General features: G+C 40.8%; 1 protein-coding gene across 1 annotated transcript in view; it reads left to right on the forward strand.

Annotated features, from left to right (window-relative positions):
* The window catches only part of ifngr1 (interferon gamma receptor 1), a 75,599-nt gene extending 54,972 nt beyond the window's left edge, over nt 1-20,627 (forward strand). The window contains 4 exon segments of the mRNA NM_001079346.2: nt 4,569-4,735; nt 18,080-18,230; nt 19,204-19,322; nt 19,951-20,627. Coding sequence (NP_001072814.2) covers nt 4,569-4,735; nt 18,080-18,230; nt 19,204-19,322; nt 19,951-20,376 — 863 coding nt within the window. The 3' untranslated portion in view covers nt 20,377-20,627.
* The last annotated feature ends 820 nt before the right edge of the window (nt 20,628-21,447 follow it).

Genomic DNA, 21,447 nt, shown 5'->3' on the forward strand with positions numbered 1-21,447 from the left:
TATGGGATCGAAGTTGTGTTTATAAAGGCCATGTCTATTCTGGATAAAGCTGAGCGGGCAGAGGTAAAGCATGAATATTGGGGTACCCCAGGGTGGGTTTCTCTCCATGGGTCTATTAAGGCTAGAGAGGCCATTAGTCTAGAGAGCTGGGGGCTTTTAGGGGGAGCCCTAGTGGGGTGCTTCCATAGTCTGTCTAGTTCAGGGAACAAAACTTAATTGAAGTCTCCAGCTACCAACACCAACGCTCTAGGGTACAGGGCAAGGTGGTCCGCAAAAGTGTGAATTACCTCTCCGTCAAACGGGGGAGGGATGTAGATGTTGGCTAGGAGTATTTCGCAAGAGTAAAAATAGCAGTGTAGGAAAATAAATCTGCCCTTAGGGTCAGTCCTAATGCTGTCGAACCTGAAGGGGACAGACTTGGCTATAAGAATGGACACCCCGGAAGAGTGTGTGGAGTAGGTGGCATGGTAGGCCCATCCTACCCACGGGGGTTTAAATGCTAAAATTTTGTAACCTGTCAGGTGCGTTTCCTGAAGGAAGGCAATTGAGGTGGAGTGTCTTTTAAGGAAATCTAGTACCAATCTACGCTTAATCGGGCAGTTGAGCCCTCTCACATTCCAGCTTGTCAGCCAATAACACATAAAGGAAATTTTCCCACAAACCAACCCCCCTCCCCTTCCACCCGGCTCCCAACTTTGGGTAGAACTTGTCCCATAACTAAAACGTTAACTCTGATCAATATTGGGGTGGGTGACGCCACTTCGTTGAGCTTCAAGTATAATAACTGGTATTAAAGCTTAGAGCAACAGCTTAAGTAAAAGGTAATCGGTAATACGTTAGGCTCGCAATGACCCTTACTGTGACCGGGTACACAACCCGCAATGTGTGGAGGCCTGGTCCGGCAAGGGGATAAGAAGTGATCCTCGGCAGGAGGTCGATCATTCAGGGGCCTTTAGGGACGCACTCCTCTAGCATCCAGCCACGTATTAAGCTCCTGTGACACAGTAAAAAAGGTAAAGCGGCCTTCGGCTTGCACCCGCAGCCGAGCAGGGTAGAGCATCGCGTAGGGTAGGCTGGCCTCTCGCAGTCTGGTCTTGCAGCTTTGAAATCCTGTGCGTTGTCTCTGTACCTCCATGGAGTAGTCGACAAAAATGGAAATGGTGGATGCTTGGAAGCGCAGAGGGCCTTGCGTCCTGGCCAGAGAGAGGATCTTGTCGCGGTCCCGGGCATTTAGCAGTTTGGCAATTAAGGGTCTAGGAGGTGCTTGTCTAGTTGGAACTCTATGTGCCCGCTCGAGAGAGAACATACTCGAAAATTGCGCAGCGCCAAATGTATCTTTGAGCCAGGTTTCAAGGAACACTTCTGGGGTGCTACCTTCCGCCCGTTCGGGAATACCAACAAACCGCCGCAGCCGGTTCTCAAGGTTGTCGTTTTTGTTCAGACAGTCTGCGTGTTGCTTTTGTAAGTTACGGTACTGGTTAGGCAAGTCTCTGCACGTGTCCTCCAAGTTACTGACCCAGGACTCAACTGCAGTGGTGCGCTCGCGCAGCTTTTGCAGGTCTGATTTTATGATAGAGAGGTCTATTTTGATCTCATCTGTCTTAGTGTTAATAAGCGAGGTGCAGGAGCTGTTGGCAGTTCTGATTTCTAACATCACATCGTGCAGGGTGGGTTCCGCGCTTTGCGGGGTTGCCCCAGGTGTGGATTTTGTGCGTGTAGGTGCAGCACCCTCAGCAGTACTCACGGCCTGGTCGGAGCTGTTCGCGGCTTGGTCCGAGTCGGCGCCATTTTGATTTGTTTCTTGGGCATATTTCTCAAGACGGGCTGCTGCCTCCGAAGCTCATTTGTGCGCTTTGTGTTGCCCCATCTGCTCTCTCTGGGGTAGCGGCTGCTTCACAAGAGGTTCTGACTCCGTTGCGAAGGGTTAGTAGCGGGTTATATCAGGATATTTACAGGGTCTTTAGCAGAGCTCTAACAAGTGCGTGCGCTCACATCGGTGGTCAGGCCACGCCCCCCAAATAAATTACTTTTAAAGGAGAACTAAACCACCCCCCGACCTTGCATTGAGAGAGAATGAGAAAAAAAATGCCAGTCCACATAGGGAAAATAACATAAAGTTAAAAATAAAACTTGTGCGACTCTGCTTCCAGGCTTGTTATCTGCAGAACAGGCTTCCTTGTCCTATGCAAGAACTTAATAGTACTTTTTTGTTCATTTCCTTTGACACACCATACTGTTGCTCTTGAGATCGTCATTCTTTTCAACCAAAACATTTGGGAGGGAGCAAAGGCAGCTGTGGTTTGGGCCAACACTGGTTTTAGCAGAGGGGCACAATACAGTTAGGTCCATAAATATTTGGACAGAGGTGACCTTTTTTCTAATTTTGGTTCTGTACATTACCACAATGAATTTTAAATGAAACAACTCAGATGCAGTTGAAGTGCAGACATTCAGCTTTAATTCAGTGGGGTGAACAACACAATTGCATGAAAATGTGAGGACACTAAAGCATTTTCACAGTCGCTTCATTTCAGGGGCTCAGAATTAACTGGACAAATTAAATAACTGGAAATAAAATGTTCATTTCTAATACTTTGTTGAAAACCCTTTGGCAATGACAGCCTGAAATCTTGAACTCAAAGACATCACCAGATCCTAGGTTTCCTCCTTTTTAATGCTCTGCCAGGCCTTTACTGCAGCGGCTTTCAGTTGCTGTTTGTTTGTGGGCCTTTTTGTCCGAAGTTTAGTAGTCAACAAGTGAAATGCATGCTCAATTGGGTTAAGATCAGGTGACCGTCTTGGACATTCAATAATTTTCCACTTCTTTGCTTTAATAAACTCATGGGTTGCTTTGGCTGTGTGTTTTGGGTCACTGTCTATCTATCATAAAACGCCACCCAATCAATTTGACTGCATTTAGCTGGATTTGAGCAGACAGTATGTCTCTGAACACCACAGAATTCATTTGGCTGCTTCTGTCCTGTGTCACATCTTCAATACGGTTCTGCCACTGGCAGCCATGCACGCCCAAGCCATCACACTGCTTCCACCGTGTTTTACAGATGATGTGGTATGCTTTGGATAATGAGCTGTTCCACGCCTTCTCCATACTCTTTTCTTGCCATCATTCTGGGATAGGTTGATCTTGGTTTCATCTGTCCAAAGAATGTTTTTCCAGAACTGTGCTGGCTTTTTTAGATGTTCTTTAAGTCCAATCTAGCCTTTCTATTTTTGAGGCTTATGAGAGGCTTGCACCTTGCAGTCCACCCTCTGTATTTACTTTCATGCAGTCTTCTCTTTATGGTAGACTTTGATATCGATATACCTACCCCCTGGAGAGTGTTGTTCACTTGGTTGGCTGTTGTTAAGGGGTTTCTCTACACCATGGAAATAGTTCTATGATCATCCACCACTGTTGTTTTCCATGGGCGTCCATGTCTTTTTGTGTTGCTGAGTTCACCAGTGTTTGCTTTCTTTCTCAGGATGTATCAAACTGTAGATCTTGCCACTCCTAATATTGTAGCAATTTCTTGGATGGGTTTTTTCTGTTTTTGCAGCTTAAAGAGATACTGACACCAGAAATTAAACCTTTTTTACATCTGTCATAACATTGTCTTTGCATGACCTTCATTTTTGCCATAAAAGTATTTACCCAATGCTTTTATATTACCTGTCTAATCACCCATGTTCCCCTATAAGGGGGCGGCCATATTTGTCCAGCAGGAGGCCGTTAGCATTAGAAGCTATAACTGACAGGCTGGGGAGGGACAGTCAGGTTGGCAAAACAGTCAGGTTTAGGAACTTCAAGTGACAATTACTTACAAAAGCAGATCTCTCAGCGAAAATCAATCAACATGACCTATAGGCAACTTTTTATGTACATTCATATTTTGAGGAGTCATTTTTTAGTGTCAGTATCACTTTAAGGATGGATTATTTCACTTGCATGGAGAGCTCCTTTGACCGCATGTTGTCTGTTCACAGCAAAATCTTCCACATGCAAGCACCACACCTCAAATAAACTACAGGCCTTTTTTCTGCTTAATTGTTCACCCCACTGAATTAAAGCTGAATGTCTGCACTTCAACTGCATCTGAGTTGTTTCATTTAAAATTCATTGTGGTAATGTATAGAACCAAAATTAGGAAAAAGTTGTCTCTGTCCAAATATTTATGGACCTAACTGTATGTCTTTGAACACCATTAGCATTAGAGTCAGAAACAAATTTCCTTTGCTAAAGACATCAGAAATAGGTAATCAATATAAGGTGTATGGAGGTCATTAAAGAGGCTGGGAAAATTTCTGCATTGTAGAGGTGAATAAATCTCTATGTATTATGGAAAAAGCCTATGCTGAATGTTAATCCTTTTTTTAAATGCTGCCATTTTTGTTTTGTTTTGACTGATGCAATATGTATTTTATTAAAGCGATAGGCTCTTTTCCTTGAAACATTATGGTGTTCTGTATTGAGTGTTAATCACCGGGCATAAAAATAAGGCTTTCTGAATAATATGTCATGTCTACTTGTTTCCAAGGTATTTTACTACTTTCTTTTAATGTTATTTTAGGTAAGGTTGGGCCACCAACATTAAATTCCTCTGTGGAAAATACTGAAATTATTGTTTATATTTGGCACCCTGTCACACCACTCAAAGATGGAAATGAATATAAAACAATCCACCAGTTTTATGATGACTTTAGCTATGAAGTATTTTATAATAACCAAACAACCATGGTAAGTTAGAACTTGCTAAAACGTTGTAGTGTACATCAAATGTAAGTACACATTTACAGTTAGACCATTAAGGATTTCTTAAAAAGCTTTTATTGCTACCTTGATCTGGCAGTCATTTATACAGGTATGGGTTACCTTATCAGGAAACCCGTTATCCAGAAAGTTCTGAATTACGGAGTCCCAAAGACTCCATAATAAGCAAATAATTCTAATTTTTAAAAATGATTTTCTTGATCCCAATTAAGGTATAATTAATGCTTATGGGAGGCAAAATAAGCCTATTGGGTTTATTTAATATATAAATTAATTTTAGCAGAGATTTGGAGATTTGGAGAGCCAAATCATGGAAAGATCCCTTATCTGGGAAACTCCAGGTCCCGAGTATTCTGGATAACCGGTCCCATACCTTACTTTTAATACTTTTGTTTAAAGTTTTATTTGTGTTTGTATGTTGGTAAAATAATTAGTGGCTGGCACTATACAAAACCCCAGTATCTTACATTTGCCTGTTTTGGGAAGTGTGTTCTTTTTTTCTGAAAAGTAACATAAAGCCTTTTAAAAGTACTGTTTTATGCTGATCTCTCTGTTAGTTAATGATTAATGTTATGGATCAGATAGAGAGATCAGCAAGTCACTAGGTTATTTTAATTTGACATATACCTGCAACCCTGCCTGCAAATCCCAGGTTGAATCTCAAGATCGCAAGACCTTTTATTATGCACAGGATCCACTTTTATGGTTGGATAGAAGTGTTAGTGCCAAGGTAAGAAAAAAACACCTGAAACTTTCATCAGGTACAAGAAAGCAAATAAAGCATGCAAAAAAGGGGATGGAAAGGGGTACAAACTTTAAAAAAAATGTCCAGGACCGGGTGGTATTTATCCCAGGTATTAAATGAGCTTAGCTCTGTGATTGCCAAATCTCTTTACTTAATTACTTCAGAATTCATTTTTCCGGCATGGTGCAGATGGACTGGCGAATTGCTGATGTGATTCTGTTATTCAAAAAGGGATCCGGGTCTCCTGAAAACTATAGACTTTTAGTAGTAGGAAAGCTTTTGAAAGTGGTAATAAGGGATAGGATACTTGAATAAATTGCAAATTACAATACTATACATTTTTGGCAGCATGGTTTTATACGTAATAGATTTTACCAGACTAATTTAATTTAGTGAGCAGGAACCTGAACGCTGGAATGTGGATGTCATCTACTTGGACTTTGCTAAAAGCATTAGATACAGTACTGCACAGAAAGTTGGGCTAAGCATTGCCTTTAACATAATATTTGTAAATGGAACATTTTCTAATTGGGCCAGTGTTAGTGGAGTACCGCAGGGGTCTGTTCTTGGTCCTTTACTATTTAACTTGTTTATTAATGACCTGTAGGTGGGCATAGAACTACTAAATTGTGCAAAGCTATAAGTTTGATACTACCACTTTGCAGAGTGATTTGACAAAATTGGAAAACTGGGCAGAAAAATTCAGTGTGCACTTTGGTAGAAATAATATAAATGCAAGTTATACAATAAATGGTATTGTGTTGGTGGCATTCTTAATTGAGAAGGATCTGGGGATTTTTGTAGATAAGTTGTCTGACTCCAGTCACTCAGTGGCTACTGAATAAAAAAAAAAAATATTGACTCAGGATGAAAACATAATTTTGCCTCTTTATAGGTCTCTGGTAAGGCCTTACCTTGAGTATGCAGTGCAGTTTTGGGCTCCAGTCCTTAAGAAGGATATTAATGAACTGGAGAGAGGTTCAAGGCTGGTGTTGTTTTCTCTGGAAAAAAGGTGCTTGCGAGGGGCCATAATTACTCTTTCCCTGGTTAATTTGGCATAATTTACAAGAGGGTAATCTCCACCCCCACCTCTGACTGGACAGAGCACATGATTTAGTAATTAAAGAATAAACAACCTCCTATATATGCAAGCCTCCCCCTACGCGCCCTTGTCTTTTTTTTCTCTGTCCCATTAACACTGGACAAGGATTAGGAACTCATAAGTGTATGGCTTCCATTTCCAGGGGGTTCATGGAGTGTACTGTCCCCACTGAAGAGTCTGCAGGTCAGGCCTGGTGGCTGAATAGCAGGCTAATTATAATTCTAATGAAGCACTGCAGAGTACTTCCTTACCTGTTGGTAGGAAGGCAGCAGAAGGCATATTTAACTTCCTGACTGGTGGCCGACACAGTATATGGTGAAGCACGCGTAGCGCTATGCAGTACCGGCACTTCCGCGTATGACGTCAGCGGAACGTCACGCGGGGGGCGGGGTTATGACACGACAGTGGTTTTTCTTTTAAGGAAGTAAGCCCGGGTGCGTGGCGCTGCCATACTAAGACGGGAGCGTCTTTGGGAGCGCATCTATACAGCTGACAGGTATGTCTCTGGAAAATCTTTTAGTAGAGACACAAGCAGACATATTTTATTGGGAGAATCTGATGGATGTTTTTTAATCTATTAACAGAGATGGAGTCTCGCCATTCCCATAGCCCAGAGTGTGCTGGCAGAGAGGATAGGAGGTACAATCATTTAAAAAAAAAAAAAAAGTTTTTTTTTTTTTTTTTTTTTTTTTTTGCTCTCTCTCTGTTTATATCTCCCTTGTTCTGCAGTGTGTCTTCCCCAATTAGAACTAAGGAAAGGCCAAGATGTGGGGCTTGTGATAATCCAGCACCAAGGCATTCTAAGTTTTGTGAATCTTGTGCAAAAAAACTATCTGGAGAAACTTCAACAGAGTCTGTGGACATCATAACTTGGATTAAGGCGGCGGTTGCGCAAGGCATAAAAGAAGCTACAGTTCCCTAGTACTTCAAGGCAAATAAGAAAAAGAGCGACTCAGGAGAGTCAACCATCTACAAGCAACCTCTTTAAGATTTTGAAGAAGGAACGGGCAACTTTCCCATTACATGAGGCTATAAAAGAGATTATTACTACGGAATGGGATAAGATGGATGCTAGATTTACAGACCAGACTAAAATTCAAAGGTTATACCCCTTTTCAGCAGATCAGGAAAAGGTTTGGGAAAAGCCTCCAAGAGTGGATGCGGCAGTAGCCAGATTCTCAAAGAGAACAGTACTCCCAGTGGATGATGTTTCATCTTTTTCAAATCCAATGGACAGGAAGATGGAAGCAATAATGAAAAAGAGTTATTTGGCAACAGCAGCCTCTTGTAGGCCAGCTATAGCGTTGACATCAGTGTCACGAGCTATGCAATCCTGGCTTCATGGAGTGGAGAAGGCAATTAAACATGGGGTAGATAGAGAGGATATTGTCAAATCACTGGCAGACTTGAAATTAGCGATAGACTTTGTAGCAGATGCATCGATTGATTTAGTCAAAACCTCTTCTAGAGCCCTCGCGTTATCAATTGCAGCAAGACAGGCACTATGGTTGAGATCCTGGAATGCGGACAAAGCCTCTAAGACAAATTTATGCAATATGCCTTTTGAAGGTGACATGCTATTTGGATCGAAACTGGAAGACCTAATAAAAAGAGTCACAGGTGGAAAAAGTGTCTTTTTGCCTCAGGAGCGGAGGCAGAATTTTCCTTCTTCAGGACAAAGTGTGGATAGACAGAGGCAATCCTTTCGAGGCCAAACTTTAGGGAACAAAGGTCATATAGACCTGGAAGGGAGTATTCACAAGCACAGAATTGGAGGAGAGATAGCAACTTATCTTCCAGAACCTCGAGGGGCAGAGGTTCGTCTTCAAGAGGTTCAAAGAAATATTTCTGAAGGGAAGACAGCACAGACCGAGAAGATTCCCAGAAGGCTATCAAACTTTGCAGAGGTCTGGGCGAAGTCAATATCAGACGTCTGGGTATTGAGAACAATAGAAAGAGGATATCTTCTAGAATTTTCAGAGATCCCCCAACAGGATTATTTTGTGATTTCCTTCATTCCACATGACAGGAAAAAGAAGGAAATTCTGTTGGATTACATAGAGCAGCTGCAGGCTCAAGGAGCAGTCAAAGAGGTACCCATCTCACAGAGGGTGGGTTCTATTCACCCCTGTTCATGCTAGAGAAAAAGACAGGAGTCTTCAGACCAGTGCTAGATCTCAGGGAACTCAATCAATATTTGGTGGTAAAGAAATTCAAGATGAAGTCATTGTACACAATAATTCCAGAAGTGAGACCAGGGGGACTGGATGATTTCAATAGATTTAAAGGATGCTTACCTGCTGCATGTGCCAATCGCATCTTCACATCAAAAGTTTCTTCGTTTCACGGTCGGATCCCATCGCCATTACCAGTTCACATGTTTGCCATTCGGCCTGGCAACATCACCAAGAGTATTCTCAAAAGTTCTGGTCACACTGATAGCAGAGTTGAGGAGAAAAGCAATCAACATCTACTATTATTTAGACGACATCTTGCTCTTAGCAAGAGATCCTCAGATGTTAGAACAGCAGAGAGACCTTGTGATCACATACCTACAACAACATGGGTGGATCATAAATTGAAAGAAGAGCCAATTGACTCCTTCACAAGATCTCACGTACTTGGGGGCAAGGTTCTGCACAGACAAAGCATTGGTAACTTTGCCAGAAGAGAAAAAACAAAAGATAAAACAAAGAGTACGATGGATGCAAAACAAGTCTGTCTGTTCAGCAAGACGGTCCATGGGATTGATTGGACTATTAACGTCAGCGATACCGATGACTCAGTGGGCGAGATGGAGTCCCTCAAGCAGAATTTCTGTCTCAATGGGACAGAAAAATTTAAAAATAGCCTTGGAGTGGTGGCTATAAAATCTTTTGTCAAGAGGCAAAACATTAGGAGACACCTCTTGGGAGGTGATGACCACCTATGCCAGCTTGACAGGTTGGGGAGCTTATTGGAAATCAGAAGTGACCCAAGGAGTTTGGTCTGTGCAAGAGAGTGTACTCCCAGCGAATGTCAGAGAACTAAAAGCAGTGGCATTAGCCCTGAAAGATTTTGGGCACTTGTTAAACAACAAGCCATTACTAGTCAGAATGGACAACATGACAGCAATGTGTTACATAAAGAAACAGGGAGGCACAAGAAGCATCCAGTTGATGCAAGTGCTAAAATCAATTATGCAATGGGCGCAAGACAATCTGGAAGATCTATCAGCAATCTTTCTTCCAGGGAAGGAGAACAAGATGGCAGATTTCTTGAGTCGGAATCTACTGAACAGACACGAGTGGGAAATCAGCCAGCAGATTTTCGAGAGAATGGTGCACAGATGGGGTCGACCAGACATAGATCTGATGGCAACGGAATCCAACAGGAAAGTGAAACAGTTTTATTCCAGAATGTGGGAACCGAAAGCGAAGGCGACGGATGCGTTAATGCAAGATTGGAGTTCAGGTCTCCTGTATGTGTTTCCGCCAATTCCAATAATACCAAGGGTATTGAGGAAAATAAGACGGGAACGAGCAGAGGTAATAGCAGTCATTCCAGATTGGCCAAGAAGGCCGTAGTATCCGCTACTCAAGCGAATGACGATAGGGGCACCAAAGGGGCTACCATTGGCACCATGGCTATTGAGCCAGGGACCAGTACAACATCCACAGGTCCATACTATAGCCCTCAAGGCATGGCGTTTGAGAGGACAAGATTAAGGGTATCGGGACTTTCATCGTCAGTAATAGAAACAATGATGAATGCAAGAAAAGGAACCACATATAAGACGTATCAGAAAACTTGGAAAGTGTTCATGACATATTTGCAGAGCAAAGAAGTGACAATAGAACAGTTCACTATTGTACAGATTTTGGATTTTTTGCAAAAAGGCTTGGAGAAAGGCCTTAGTATGAGAACTTTAAAGGTGAAGATCTCGGCAATTTCAGCCTTTACAGGGAAGGCTTGGCGCAAGAACCTAAGATCATTCAGTTCATGGCAGCAGTACTTAGACTTAGACCACCAAGAAAAAATATTTCTCCATCATGGAATCTACCGTTAGTCCTGGAGGCTGTAACAGAACAACCTTTTGAGCCTTTGCAGGAGGCTTCAGACACGATTATGACTTACAAAACAATCCTGCTAACGGCGGTGACCTCGGCAAAAAGAGTAAGTGAGCTACAAGCTTTGTCAGCTCAAGAGCCATACACTGTATTCCTGCTAGATAAGGTCATTTTGAGAGCAAATCCAGCATTTCTACCAAAAGTGATGACTTCTTTTCATCTAAATTCAGAAATTGTGCTACCAGCTTTTTTTTAACAACCACAATCAGAGCAGGAAGAGAAGTGGAGTACATTAGATCTAGTCAGATGTCTATCAATATACCTAAAGAGAACAGCAGAATTCAGAAAGTCACAACAGCTATTTGTTATTCCGGCAGGAGTGAAAAGAGGACAAGCAGCAGCAATCTCAACGATAAGTTGCTGGATAGTAATGGCCATACAGAGAGCCTACACTTCAAAGGGGAAACGAATGCCAATAGGCATTAAGGCACACTCCACCAGGGCAGTGAGTACTTCATGGGCTGTGGAAGCGAATGTTCCGCCAGAAGAGGTCTGTAAAGCTGGAGCTTGGAGTTCTTTTGCTACATTCTTGAAGCATTATCCGTTGGATGTCAGATCGACGTCAGAGACAGAGTTTGGGCAAAGTGTGCTAAAGGCAGTCCAGACTAGAGCAAAATAAATATATTTTGAATTTCATGCATACAACTGCTTTTGGGTTTGATTTTCATATTTACCCTCCCTTGGGATTGCTTAATAGATCCCTCTTGTTAATGATGCCAAATTAACCAGGGGAAAAAAGAAAATTAATACCATACTTACCGAAATTTTATTTTCCTGGTTAATAGGTGGCATCATTTACAAGACCCTCCCTAGATAGCTTAATAATAAGACAAGGGCGCGTAGGGGAAGGCTTGCATATATAGGAGGTTGTTTATTCTTTAATTACTAAATCATGTACTCTGTCCAGTCAGAGGTGGGGGTGGAGATTACCCTCTTGTAAATGATGCCATCTATTAACCAGGAAAACAAAATTTCGGTAAGTATGGTATTAATTTTCTTTTTTACAAGTTCATTAGAGTGTTGTAGACAGATAAGAGGATCTTCTTTTTCCCCATAAGCGGGATCAGCACACCAGAGGCCACCCCTTTTATCTAGTCATGCCTTTTTGCGGAAGCTCTGGGATTATGGGAGTAAAACACTCATCAGTGTGATCAGAAGTAAATATTAGCAAATTCCTGTGGAAGCCGACCCGCAACCAGAATTGTGACAGTTGTATTACTCAGCAAAATGTCATTAAGTTTACAGGTATCGGACCCTTTATCCGGAAACCCATTATCCAGAAAGTTCAGAATTACAGAAAGCCCATGTCCCATAGACTCCATTTTATTCAAATAATTCACATTTTTAAAAATGGTTTTCTTTTTCTCTGTAATAATAAAACAGTATCATGTACTTGATCCCAACTAAGATATAATTAATCCTTATTGGAGCCTAAACAACCCTATTGGGTTTAATTACTGTTTAAATATTTTTTTGGGCAGACTTAAGTTAGGAGATCCAAATTACGGAAATACCCCTCATCCGGAAAACCCCAGGTCCCAAGCATTCTGCATAATGGGTCCTATACCTGTAATTACTTGCCCTCATGAAATTGGTGCTGTTGGCATTATAAACAATGAGTATCAACACACATGGTGTCATTTAGAGTACATTGATAATTTACAGCAGGGATCCCCAACCCGTAGCTCACGAGCAACATGTTGCTCGCAGCCACTCTTGATGTTGCTCACGTAGACCTTTCCAGCAGGTGTCCATTAACATCCCCCCGATCCCTTCTCCCTAGCGAAGCATGTGACAGTTACAGACCCAGCACGATCCTTTCTCCATAGCCCCCAGCAAATAAAGCGTGATTGTGATCAGTCCTCCTGTCATATCCAGTTGCAACAACACAATCTTTTCTCTCCCTCCGTTCCCAGCCCCTCCTGCTGGGAGGGGCGGGAAAGAGTGCAGAGAGAAGATATGCTGCTATAACTCACTGCTGGATCCCACAAGTGAGGGGGGGGCTAGGAAGGAGGGTGAGCCTCCTGTAATATCCAGTTACAACAGCACAATCTTTTCTTTCCCTCCGTTCCCAGCCCCTCCTGCTCCCTCACTTGCGATCCTGCCTCCTGTCAAATTCGGCAGAGAGCAGGTGGGGCTGGGAACGGAGGGAGAGAAAAGATTGTGCTGTTGTAACTGGATATGACAGGAGGACCTATCACAATCATGCTGGGGACTTTGTAATATACATTATTTGCTGTGGGCTAGGGAGAAAGGATCATTGGAAAAAATTGACAGGAGGCACAATCGCAAGTCGGGGGGGGCAAGGAAGGAGGGTGAGAAAAGACCTGGATCAGTCCTGTGAGCCTCCTGTCAAATCCAGCTGTGAATTATAACAGTACAATCTTTTCAGTTCCAGCTCCTCCACTGAATATTTTTTTTTATCTGTTGCCAGCCCCAGCACAATACTTTTTTGGTAAGCCATCCCAGTGACCCCTTCTCCTCAGTAGTGTATATGCTTATTATTACAGGTATGGGATCCCTTATCCGGAAACCCGTTATCCAGAAAGCTCCGAATTACGGAAAGCCCGTCTCCCATAGACTCCATTTTAATCAAATAATTCAGAATTTTAAAACTGATTATCTTTTTCTCTGTAGTAATAAAACAGTACCTTATAATTGATCCCAAATAAGATATAAATAATCCTTATTGGGTGCAAAACAATTTTATTGAGTTTAATTAATGTTTAATTGATTTTTTAGTAGACTTTAAGTGTGGAGATCCAAATTACGGAAAGACCCCTTATCCGGAATACCCTTGGTCCCGAGCATTCTGGATAATGGGTCCTATACCTGTATTATTAAAAATTGTGTTTACGCTACTGTTCACGTATTGTGTTGCTCATGAGCAAGTTTTACTGCTGAATGTTGCTCATGGGGTAAAAAAAGATTGGGGATCCCTGATTTACAGGAACTTTGGTCTACCACATATAGAGTGGGACACTAATTATACTGTGACCCCATTATGTTCATTTATTTGCTATTATATGAATATTAAATTATCCATCATCTGAACAGACTTGACATTGGATGTAGTACATCATGTCTTCATTACTGTATCATGTTCACCACCACTAGTAAATGTTTTATATACAGTGAGGAATATAAGTATTTGAACACCCTGCGATTGTGCAAGTTCTCCCACTTAGAAATCATGGAGGGGTCTGAAATTCACATAGTAGGTGCATTCCCACTGTGAGAGAGCATTTTTTTTTAAAAAAAAAATCAGGAAATCACATTGTATGATTTTTAAAGAATTTCATTGTATTGCACTGTTACTGTTGCACATAAGTATCTGAATAGTCCACCTCTACTCCAATCATTAATCTAAATTAGTAGCACCTGTCTGAGCTCTTTAAAGATACCTGTCCACCCCACAGTCAGTCAGACTCCAACTACTACCAAGGGCAAGACTAAAGAGCTGTCAAAAGACACCAGAGACAAAATTGTGGACCTCCACAAGGCTGGAAAGGGCTATGGGGGCAATTGCCAAGCAGCTTGGTGAAAATAGGTCAACTGTTGGAGCAATTGTTAAAAAATGGAAGAGGCTAAAGACGACAGTCTCCCTAGGACTGGGGCTCCATGCAAGATCAATGACATGAAGAGAGCTGGGACCAGAGTTTCAAAGGTCACTACGCCGTCATGGTTTCAAATCATGCATTGCACGGAAGGTTCCCCTGCTCAAGTCATCACATGTCCAGGCCTATCTGAAGTTTACCAATGACCATCTGGATGATACAGAGGAGGCATGGGAGAAAGTCATGTGGTCAGATGAGACCAAAGTAGAACTTTTTGGTCTAAACTTCACTCGCCATGTTTGGAGGAAAAATAAGGATGAGAAGGATGCATCCCAAGAACACCATCCCTACTGTGAAGCATGGGGGTGGTAACATCATGCTTTGGGGGTGCTTTTCTGTGAAGGGGACAGGACAACTGCACTGTTTTAAGGAGAGGATGAATGGGGCCATGCATTTTGAGATTTTGAACAACAAACTCCTTCCCTTCAGAGCATTGAAGATGGGTCGTGGCTGGGTCTTCCAACATGACAATGACCCGAAGCACGCAGCCAGGATAACCAAGGAGTGGCTCCGTAAGAGGTATATCAAGGTTCTTGAGTGGCCTAGCCAATAGAAAATCTTTTGAGGGAGCTGAAACTCCCTGTTACTCAGCGACAGCCCAAAAACCTGACAGCCCTGATTTAGAGGAGATCTGTGTGGAGGAGTGGGCCAAAATCCCTGTTGCAGTGTGTGCAAACCTGGTCAAGAACTACAGCAAATGTTTGACCTCTGTACCAACTATTAACACTGATTTTCTCAGGTGTTCAAATACTTATGTGCAGCAGTGCAATACAAATAAATTCTTTAAAAATCATACAATGTGATTTCCTGATTTTTTTTTTAAATGGTGTTTCACAGTGGGAATGCACCTACAAATTTCAGACCCCCTCCATGATTTCTAAGTGGGCGAACTTGCAAAATCACAGGGTGTTCACATACTTATGTTCCTCACTGTAATTTTTCTTTTGTTTTTGCATAATGTTTCCAATTATAAGTCAGCATGTGTATATCTCTAGATTTTATTTTTTTAATCTAAGAGCAAGGCACACAGGGTATTGGCTCCATTGCTCTCAGCCTGCATTAAGAAAAAGATAAGACTGTGTACATTAACTCAGGCAGAAGCTGTTCTTGTCAAGGCCTTTGCGCATGTGCAATGACATCACATCAGGTAATGTCTTTAAGCCTTGTCACATATTTTGGGGCAGAATGCTACGCACACCGGTGGCACCCCAATTATATTTACTATGTTAATTTAGAGATGATATCTATAGAAATCAGAACACCGTCCCTAAGGATAAATTGCCATCCATCTGCACAGAGCAAGTTGTGGTCCTTTTTGAACACTTTTTCAGTTTTTCTAGCCATAATGTTATGTATCTGTTTGGATGCAGATAGACTCAGCCAGGGCCACTGGCTTGCTTTGTGTAGGTGGATATCAAAATACAATGCAGAATAGCAATAAGTGCAAGGCTATGGTGAACCAATTAAGCTGTGGTTTTCCCACCCCTATAGACAGTCATTGTTGGCACCCCAGAAATGTTTCCAGAAAATCAAGTATTTCTCACAGAAAAGTATTGCAGTAACACATGTTTTGCTATACACGTTTATTCCCTTTGTGTGTACTGGAACAGAACAAAAAAAAGGGAGTAAAAAAGCAAATCAGACATAATGTCACAAAAAACTCCAAAAATGGGCTGGACAAAATTATTGGCACCCTTTCAAAATTGTGGATAAATAAGATTGTTTCAAACATGTGATGCTCCTTTAAACTCACCTGGGGCAAGTAACAGGTATGGGCAATATAAAAATCACACCTGAAAGCAGATAAAAAGGAGAGAAGTTCACTTAGTCTTTGCATTGTGTGTCTGTGTGTGCCACGCTAAGCATGGACAACAGAAAGAGGAGAAGAGAACTGTCCGAGGACTTGAGAACCAAAATTGTGGAAAAATCTCAAGGTTACAAGTCCATCTCCAGAAATCTAGATTTGCCTTTGTCCAATGTGTGCAATATTATCAAGAAGTTTGCCACCCATGGCACTGTAGCTTATCTTCCTGGGCGTGGACGGAAGAGAAAATTTGATGAAAGGTTGCAACGCAGGATAATCCGGATGGTGAATAAGCAGCCCCAAACAAGTTCCAAAGAAATTAAAGTAATCCTGCAGGCTCAGGGAGCATCAGTGTCAGCGTGAACTATCCGTCGACATTTAAATGAAATGAGACCCAGGAGGACCCCACTGCTGACACAGAGAGATAAAAAAGCAAGACTACAGTTTGCCAAAATGTACTCGAGTAAGCCACAGTCCTTCTGGGAAAATGTCTTGTGGACAGATGAGACCAAGATAGAGCTTTTTGGTAAAGCACATCATTCTACTGTTTACCGAAAATGGAATGAGGCCTACAAAGAAAAGAACACAGTACCTACAGTGAAATATGATGGAGGTTCAATGATATTTTGGGTGCAGTGCCAGAAAGCTGGGTTTGCGTCCGAAATCTTGGGTCTTCCAGAAGGACAATGACCCCAAACATACGTCAAAAAGCACCCAGAAATGGATGGCAACAAAGCGCTGGCGAGTTCTGAAGTGGCCAGCAATGGGTCCCTTGAACATCTGTGGGTGTGCAACCAAATATTAAGTTAAGGGTGCCAATAATTTTGTCCAGCCCATTTTTGTGTGACATTATGTCCAATTTGCTTTTTTTCCTCTTTTTTTATGTTTTGTTCCAATACACACAAAGGGAATAAACTTGTGTATAGCAAAACATGTGTTACTGCAATACTTTTCTGTGAGAAATACTTGATTTTCTGGAAAGATTTGTGGGGTGCCAACAATTTGGACTGTATGACTGGATTCACTCTGTTAGCTGCATGTGATTATAACAGAAAGGCTGACTTAATCAAAGGTCAGGAGGATGAAAAACTTCCAGAAGAGAGACAGTACAGCATGAGCTTCCATCTATTATCCCATTCCTTACAGCATACAGTTATGAAAAGTTAAAATGATTGTTTTCCCCAATATTCATCCCCCATTTATAATGAGTGAGAAATGCATCAATCAAACTGTGTTTGCAATAATGGTATTTTTTTTTTATTATCTTTGAATGAGTTGGGGATTTGCAGTGATTTATAGCTCTGAGAGGAACAAACATTAGAGTTTAGAGCTTAATATATTAAAACTCACCCACGTTTTATTCATTCCTACTGGATTTTTGAAAACCCGTTCATCAATGAGTAAAAATTAGAGTTAACCAGTTGATAAATATGCTTCCTAAAAAAAAATGTACTGCAGTAAAGGTAAAGTGAATGGTCAAAATGAGAGCTTAGATACTGAATTTTACTACGTTTCCCCCAGGGGGCAAGCATTTGATGCTGTTGACCTGGGAACAGGTCAGATCAGGTCAGTAGAATACAAAGCTTATCTGCTATGCAACCTGTGCCATTTACTGTAGGCCTATTTCAGTCAAATAGCTACCCCCCATGGCTATACAGCAGCTTTGTTTATATAACTATATTAGTGTTTCTGAAGCAAACCAACAACTTTTACCAGTGCAGGACAATAGTACATAATATTTTATTTACTTTTATATGCTTTTATTTTTCAGTATTACTGTTCCTTTTAAGACAGTAAAACCACAAGAACTAGCCAATTACATTTTAAAAAAGTATATTTGGATAGGATGTTGCTGCAAATATCTGTTGGATAAATTAACTACAGATAGTGTGTTTGGTTTTTTTTTTTGGTTTTTTGTTTTGGTTTTTTTGCAGGTTTCAGAATGCGATGAACTGGGGTGTACGGCATACCTTGAAGACTTGCTAAAAGATAAAACCTACTGCATTACTGCTCAAGGCAGATCTATTTATTGGGATGTGAAAGGAGAGAAGTCTCAGGAAATCTGTGTGTATATAGAAAACAAACGTAAGTTAATTAAAAAAAAATGTGACAAATGTGTGTAAGCCACTAGCAGCACAATAATTTTTCAAGAACCTACTTTGTATATAAAAATACAACATTTTTGCAGGGCCACTTTAAAAAGCAATGATAGACCCCACAGTTTGGGTGGCAGACGACCCATGGTTATGTGCACGGCTTAAGTCAAATGCAATTTCCTGTTTGGGTTGCCTGGACCCTCCACGTTACGATCCTGTTTAAAACAGATACTACAATTTTTTATTTTTTTTTTATATTATTTAAAGGGGACATATAAATTATATTTTTACAATCCACTGAACCATGTAGAAGAAACCCAAATCTCCTGAGTGCACCACTAACAAATATGTATAGTTTTATGGATCAAAGTATAGGCTGTTTAGTATCAGTAAGCACATAGAATAATATAATTTTCAGTGAACAGTGTCTCTGATCGCAAAGCTGACAAATACAGTGCAGTGGAGCCAGCAGGTGCCATATTCTGAACCTTCATGTTCTCTTTGGATCAGTCCTGGGACACAAAGCTTGCTGGTGCATGCACAACTGAAGGTAATCTTGGAGTACCTTTTCGCCGAATTGATCCGGAGACAACATAATGATTCAAAAGATGATGCCTTCTAGCTCCTCTGTGCGGTTCTGCTTGTATGGATCAGCTTTACTATAAGAGACACTGTTCCCTTCGGGGAGGGAGTAGGGATGGGGGATTTTTTCTGGGGGGGGTTAGTTCTCTTTTTAAGGTAAAATATTTAAAAGGGAAATTTGACATTACAGTTCAATTTACGAAGATTCCTCAGTTGGTCACTTATTATATAAATAAAGTATTTGTTCTAAAGCTTACCTTTTATTCAGTGCTGTTATTAGAGGGAGCATTAGTTGTAGTAGTAGTATTATTATTATTACTATATGTGAAGTATTTACCTGTATCTTTAATTATTCTCTTTTTTAATCTTTTCTCATTAAGATTTTATGACCCAGAACTTCATAATAGGGTGTATTGTTTCATTTTGCTGTGTGCTTTTATCACTTGTGATTGGCATGACACTTCTGTTGAAGGGTAATCCCAAGACTCCACAATCAGTGGTAAGTCAGAAATCTGCTGTGCATTTTTGTCATGAAAAAATTTAATTGAATAAACAGTAGAACCCCTATTTTACCATTTTCAGCTAGAAAAACATGCTGTTGAATTTGGAAAAATTAAGAATTAGAGAAATGTGTTTATGCAATTTAATCTCCAAGTTTCGAAGAGATAAGCTTAGATGTCCATTTTTCTTTGAAATACGCTACTTTGTTAATGACAAGGTATAAGTAGCAAAGCATTAATGTTGCTATGTTATTGTGTACCACACTTCATATATAGAACATAAAGAAAAGCAGAGAACTGTCTCAGGAAGTGAGACGGAAAATTGTAAAGCATGAACAATTTAAAGATTTGTTGAGGTTTAATGTTCCTGGGGTTTAAGGTCCAAGGTACTGTAGCCAATCTCTGGATGTGGATGAAAAATGATCATCAAAGATTGCAGAAAAGAGTTTGAATTGTTGTGAAAGAATTTCACCTGCCAGACAGCTCTAACACAATCTTCAGAAAAATTGTACTGCTTGTATTATCCATCTCTATCTGGATGGATTTGATATGGCATCATAAATAGGTATCTGTATGCTACTTTGCTTATCTTGTCAGTATTCTAAGTATTTATATTTGCTTTTGCAGACTCTATCAAGCAAGAGACACTTCCCATTGAACACCCAACAGGAATCAAGGTTTGATCCTATTTCCATAACTACTGAAGAAACAAAGAGTAGCTTGGAAAAGGGCTGTCATGTAAAGCCAATGTTAGATACCGCTGACACCAGTCAAACTGATGAACCTGGATACAGCAGCTCACTTACAGGAACAGAGAAGCATTATTCTGAAGATGGCCATGAACCTAGACGCATAAATGACCATGATGCTAGAAGCATTGAAGAACTAAACTGCAGCAACAATGGTAGTATTTATTTCCACACAGACAGTGACAATGGTATGCCTTTGGACTTAGAAACACTCAAGGTGACAGAAAATACACCCTTATCTGAATTCAAATGTCCCAGCAGTTCATCTGGATATGATAAACCACATGTTCCTTTTATTTGCTGAGACAATGAACAAACATAACTATGGTATTAAACTGTGTATGTCTAATGCTAACATTCGCCTGTTTCTCCATAGCAGTGATCCCCAACCTATTTTAATTGTGAGCCAAATTCAGATGTGAAAAGTATTGGTGATTCACATAAGCATGAAAAAAGTTCCTTGAGGATGCTAAATAAGGGCTGTGATTGGCTAACGCCATGTGGACTGGCAGCCCACAGAAGGAGCTACTTTGAGTAAAACTGTTTCCTACAAAATGGAGTGTGTAGACTTTTTACACAGATTTATCTTTAATAATAAAAAAAGCCGAGATAAATCCTGTTAGAACTTATCCCACTTTTACTGCAAAATTGCAGTCTATATAAAGAAGTTGAAAACCAATCCAAGACTGTTTAGTGTAAAAAAAAAAAAAAAAGAAAAAAAAAACAGAAACCTGGTTGCATTTGTATGCATACCCCATAATTTAATACTTGGTTGAAGCACTTTTTTATTTTTTTACAGCACTCATTTTGGGTAACAGTCTATTGGTTTGGCACATCTGTCTTTGGCTATATTTGCCCACTCCCCCTTGCAAAATATTTGCTGATCTGTCATATGTTGAGGCCATGTCCAGTGCCCCACAGATTTTCAGTCAGATTAAGGTCTAAACTCTGACAGGTCCATTTCAGAATGTTGATCCTCCTTTGGTGAAGTCATTGCTTTGTTGATTTAGATGTAAGATTCATATACCGTATGATTTAGGTGATAGATGATAAATTTATGTCAAAATATTTTCAAACAGTTCAGTAGTCAGGTCACTTCTAACTGGTTTACACAATGACCTGTACCCCATAAGCACTGTACATAAGGGTCATTGCTAACACTGTAGGAGCCATTCAAGATGGCAAAATGCAGCACTATGTGCAAATATTGTTGCAGAATTGTGGCAGTTACCATTTTCTAAAATGCTTGTGTCTATTTGCACTCATCCACATAAATGCACATACACAAATCAAGCACAAAAATGTGTAAAGGGTGCAGTTACAATGGAAAGCCAAAATAGAGGACAATGGTTTTTTCTAGGATAGAACTACCTGT

This window comes from Xenopus tropicalis, chromosome 5, assembly GCF_000004195.4.
Source record: "Xenopus tropicalis strain Nigerian chromosome 5, UCB_Xtro_10.0, whole genome shotgun sequence".
Lineage (NCBI taxonomy): Eukaryota > Metazoa > Chordata > Amphibia > Anura > Pipidae > Xenopus > Xenopus tropicalis.